Genomic DNA, 5,210 nt, shown 5'->3' on the forward strand with positions numbered 1-5,210 from the left:
GAAACTCATGTATCCACCCGATTTGGAGTTGAAAATACTTTGGAGTCACCGGAGCGCTTTTGGCGTGACTAGCTGCTCCATGTGCCATCGAGCGTTGATTGAGATTAGGGGAATTAACTGGATGAAAACCAGACACTCCAGTAAAAAAAAAAAAACTAAAGGGAAACACTTTTTTTTTAGATTTTTAATTTACTTTTCTTTTTAAATTTTTATGCGGAGGTGGAGCACATGGAGGAATAAACATTTCAAAGAGGAAAACCAATAATCAAATCCAACTATTGTCCATCATCACATCTGGCAGCTACCTCAAAATCCTTTTTCCTATAAATACTTCTCCCAATTGGGAGCTTTGAGCATCCCATAAGAGTAGAAAATCGGACCAAAAGCAAAAGTTAGAACAACGTTGTTCTGTTTATGAGAGAGGAATGGGAGCTTATGGAGGCTTGATCTTTGCATTCATAGGATTTGTCTTCTTGCATGGCTGGTCTTTCTACTCGGCTCAGGCCGCTGTGCATTACTATGATTTCGTCGTAAGTATATTTCCTTACATAGATGTTATGATGTTGTATAGCGATGAGAGTTTATATGTACACACACCCATTAGAATATTTTTATCTTTGAATACACGCCACCCCTTAAGAATATTTCACCTTTGAATCATGTATGTATTGATAGTCATACTTGCGGAATGTGCAATATATGATGGATCATGTGGTCCAATAAGAGAAAACCTCAGGTGAGGTCGTCAAGACATTGACGAATGAGTTGTGCATTTTGATAATTTTTGGGTGCATATATAAATATATAATAATATTATGAGATAATGAATATAAAGATATAGTTGCTTTTACGCATTTTATTTCCTAATTTCTATACTGACAATTCAGTACAAAAAATAGAGATAGCAGTGACTAAAAAGTCTATCACAATTTATCCACACACTCAATTTGTGACAGGTCTTTCCCTTATAAATATAGATAAAATTCTTTAGTTTTTATTCTCATTAATTTTCACAAATTGTCATGAATTTTTTCCGTCACTAGCACTGTATTCATGTAGTGATTGTCTCATAAAATAAATCAAAAAATTTAATTTATACGGTGTGCAATCGACTAATTCCATGTTAACCTGCATTGCAGTTGGAAGAGAAAAACTTTACAAAGTTATGCAGCACGAAGAGCATATTGACAGTGAACGGCAGCTTTCCAGGGCCGGAAATTCGAGTCCACAAGGGAGACACTGTGTTTGTTACCGTCCATAATCATGGGACATACGGTGTGACCATTCACTGGTAACTACTACAAAATTCATTATATTTTTTATTGCTAATCATTAAATGATACAATGACTGATTTAGTTATTTGAAAAAAGATTAAAGCATTTTATGATTTTGAGAATAATTGGCATTTTGACAAAGATTATCTGACCGTTTAGACCATAAAATTCCAAATAATAATCAAGTTGCTTTAATAGTGGAGGCTTTGCCCATCTTTTTTTTTCTTTTTTTGGGGGGAACAAACAAAAAGCGGGGTGATGTTCATCGCTTACAGGCGGAACATATGTTACAACATAAAAATAAAATGATATAAATTAGATTGTTACTCCCCCTCCCAAAAAAAAAAACACAAAAAAAGGAAAGGAATCGTCTTCTCATTCTTCTCATGGCGCGATGGTGAGACCCGCAAATAACTAAATTTGGAATATACAGGCACGGAGTGAAACAACCTAGAAATCCCTGGTCGGATGGTCCGGAAAATATCACTCAATGTCCGATCCCACCGAACACCAGTTTCACTCAGGAGATCATATTTAGCGATGAAGAAGGGACGCTCTGGTGGCACGCTCACAGTGACTGGACTCGCGCCACCGTGCATGGCGCCATCATCATTTTTCCAAAGCCAGGAGATACATACCCATATCCGAAACCTGCTGCCGAGCAAACACTTGTATTAGGTATACATCACCGAATCTAATCTATTCTTCACCGTCAAAAGATCAACCGATGGATGGCTTTCCCACATATGCTTTAATTTCAATAATCAGATCAATAAATCTTATATTGCGTGGATTAACAGGTGAATGGTACAAGGGAGATGTCATGGCGATTATCGAAGAAGCAATCGCAACTGGAGGTGATCCCAATCTATCGGACGCTTTCACCATCAACGGCCAACCGGGAGACTTATATGACTGCTCCAACAGTAAGATTTTCCCTTTCCTTTTTCTGTAAATTTTTCGATTTTAAAAAAACAAAACGGACATAGGAAGAGACAAATGATTATGTGAACTGTAGCAGGTCAAAAGACATATATCTCGAAACGTGCTTTTCAATTTCATTAATAAAAAAAAGAAAGAGGTTATCGAAGCTTCTGTAGGCATTTTATTCGTTTTTCTTTGCTCAATTTATAAATAATAGTTTGTGCATTTGATAACCAAAGACTATAAATAATAATAATAATCTAAATACGACGGTTTGTATTCGCCAGCAAAATCAATACGGATCTGTTCAACCAAATTCCTTTGGGTAATTAACCAGACTGTGGTGGCACTAGCTAATATTTGACACAATACAGCAACCACGTTCCGCATGCTGGTCGACTATGGCAAGACCTACCTGCTCCGTGTAATCAATGCTGTGATGAACGAGGAGATCTTCTTCGGCATTGCGAACCACACCCTCAGGGTCGTGGGGACGGATGGCGCCTACTTGAAGCCTATAAATGTTGAGTACATCATGATCACGCCGGGACAAACTATGGACATTCTAGTCAAAGCGAATAAACCCCGGAGCCACTACTACATGATGGGAAGCCCTTTCGCGGACACGAATGCCCCGTTTGATAACACCTTGACAACGGCGATCTTCCAGTACCGGGGCAAGTACACCCCTCCGTCCTCCCCTTACGTCCCTAGCCTTCCCGTCTACAACAATAAGAGTGCGGCCGGGAACTTCACGGCACTACTGCGGAGCCTGGCGAGCAAGAAACACCCCGTGTGCGTGCCCCTTAACATCACAAAGCGTATCTTCATGACTGTTTCCGTGAATCAGATCGAATGCGCAAACGCGTCATGCAGTGGCCCCGACGGGAATAGATTATCCGCCAGTTTGACAAACATCAGCTTCGTGACTCCATCTATTGATATCCTACAAGCTTACTACAGGTAATTTTCGTTGTAAATATGTAATTAAAATTATTTACTGCAGGGTGTTAATTAATTTAACTAAATGATGATACGCTGATATAATTTTTCTTTTATTTTTTTTTCTTGCTATTGAACCTCGAGGATACATTCATAACATGTAATAAGTACATGACAAGAATACATAAGGTAAAATGCTCATGAAAAAGAAAATTACAAGATTGGAGATAATCGGATCCGTTTAGGCAAATTACACGGGAGATTTGAGATGAAATTACAAAGTAGCAGCTATCCGAAAATTCCGATCAAAATTCTGTGCCGTCACACATGGACCAAGATAATTCAGGGAAGGGTCCTCATTCCATATATCCATGTAGAACTTTGCCATCTGATGCCGATGTTTAGAGGTGGATTTAATTTTTGTTTTAGGTTGAATGATATGGTGATATAATTAATTTTCTTTTGCAGGCACATTGAAAACGTATATAACAATACTTTTCCCGACAAGCCCCCTTACTTCTTCAACTTTACGGGAGATGTGGGGAACAACACGGTGTACCCGAGCCTAGGGACAAAGGTGAACATGATTAAGTACGGTTCTGCCGTGGAAATTATTTGGCAAGGGACCAACGTCGGGGCTGCCGAGAATCACCCGATGCATCTGCACGGTTACAGCTTCTACGTGGTCGGTATGGGTGATGGGAACTTCGATAATAAGACTAGCCCCTCCAAATATAACTTAGTTGATCCACCGCTGGTTAACACCATCGGACTCCCAAAGAATGGATGGACCGTGATAAGATTCGTTGCAGATAATCCCGGTGAGTCTCTTCAAATCCCATCATCCGTTGCCTTGTCATCATGATTAAATATCCACGTGCATGCTAGACTGTTATTTTATCGGTGTGAATCATGATATTCGGAAGCCCAATTGAGTTCCGAGATTAATCTAGTCGAGCCGAGTCGGCCCACTAAGGGATAAAACTCTATCATCGTGGATTTTCTGTATTCATAAGGACTAGAACTCAAGACTTTACTTAATTGGAACAAACACCGAACTGCTTGAATTAATCCACGTTGGTTATGCTAGACTGTTATTTTCATTTCCAATTAAATTGTCATATCTAATAATTTCTTAATTTTGTTTCCTCAGGAGTATGGTTTATGCACTGTCATCTAGAGAGGCACGCGAGCTGGGGCATGGACACCGTCCTCATTGTTCAAAATGGTCACACCAAAGATCAGAAAATTCGCCGGCCCCCCAAGTACATGCCACCTTGTTCCATGTCCTAGAACGATGAACCCGTTCAATTGATCGGTTAATTAAGTGTTTAGAGTGAATATTGTCAAATAAGTATCCGTCGGTGGAAAAGTGCGGTCTCATTGCAATGGGACATATACCATTTCGCAAAAGATAAGTCACCGAAAGGTTGACAAGATGAATTTCGATTGTAGGGATAAGCTAATTAAGTGGCGTAGGAGCGAAGAGGAAAGTGGCAAGTTCTGGTTAATTGTTTCTGTACCATCACATTATTTATTTTAGTACAATGAATATATTGCTGCGTGAATTAAATTTTCCAATTCCTCCAGCAGTGTGTGTGTATATATTATATTGCTTTGGCTTCATCATCAGGACTGATTCAAGAGCATTTATTCTGGGGACAATATGGAGAGCATTTTGAGCACGCGTATATATACACACACACACACACACATATATATATATATGTATTTTTTTTTCCATTTTAATTCAAAAAGAAAAGAGGAGAGTACTTACAATATGCCAGAGGAAAAATATCTTCATGGTGCCCGCTGTTCCCAATATTTGAAATTTAGCAGCCTCTGTATGTATGTTGACCCTCTCGTTATTGGGAGCTTACGGCAGATGCATACATGCATGTGATGCACGCATCTCTTTCTTCGTGGAGATAAGAGATATATCACGTTAAAGACTCAATAAAAAATTTTCATTCTGTAACAGAATTTGTAACTATGTGTTGATGTATCAAACAATTATTATCTTATGACAAATATTATGTGATATATTCATTATATGGTATATTCGTTAC

General features: G+C 38.8%; 1 protein-coding gene across 1 annotated transcript; it reads left to right on the top strand.

The window, feature by feature from the left end:
• Positions 1–345: 345 nt before the first annotated feature.
• On the top strand, positions 346–4,730 carry LOC116203824 (laccase-14-like). The gene is made up of 7 exons (XM_031535769.1): positions 346–530; positions 1,140–1,291; positions 1,709–1,953; positions 2,076–2,201; positions 2,574–3,162; positions 3,610–3,962; positions 4,295–4,730. The coding sequence occupies exons 1-7, from the start codon at positions 426–428 to the stop codon at positions 4,432–4,434; spliced, it is 1,710 nt and encodes a 569-aa protein (XP_031391629.1). The 5' UTR covers positions 346–425; the 3' UTR covers positions 4,435–4,730.
• Positions 4,731–5,210: the final 480 nt, after the last annotated feature.

Source organism: Punica granatum, chromosome 4 (assembly GCF_007655135.1).
Source record: "Punica granatum isolate Tunisia-2019 chromosome 4, ASM765513v2, whole genome shotgun sequence".
Classification (NCBI taxonomy): domain Eukaryota; kingdom Viridiplantae; phylum Streptophyta; class Magnoliopsida; order Myrtales; family Lythraceae; genus Punica; species Punica granatum.

Bases quoted from the DNA above. Each gene is read 5' to 3' on its own strand.
- LOC116203824 (XM_031535769.1), top strand. From the start codon at position 426: ATGGGAGCTTATGGAGGCTTGATCTTTGCATTCATAGGATTTGTCTTC. The intron at 1,292-1,708 runs GTAACTACTACA...TGGAATATACAG, and splicing joins TACGGTGTGACCATTCACTG to GCACGGAGTGAAACAACCTA. The intron at 3,963-4,294 runs GTGAGTCTCTTC...TTGTTTCCTCAG, and splicing joins ATTCGTTGCAGATAATCCCG to GAGTATGGTTTATGCACTGT.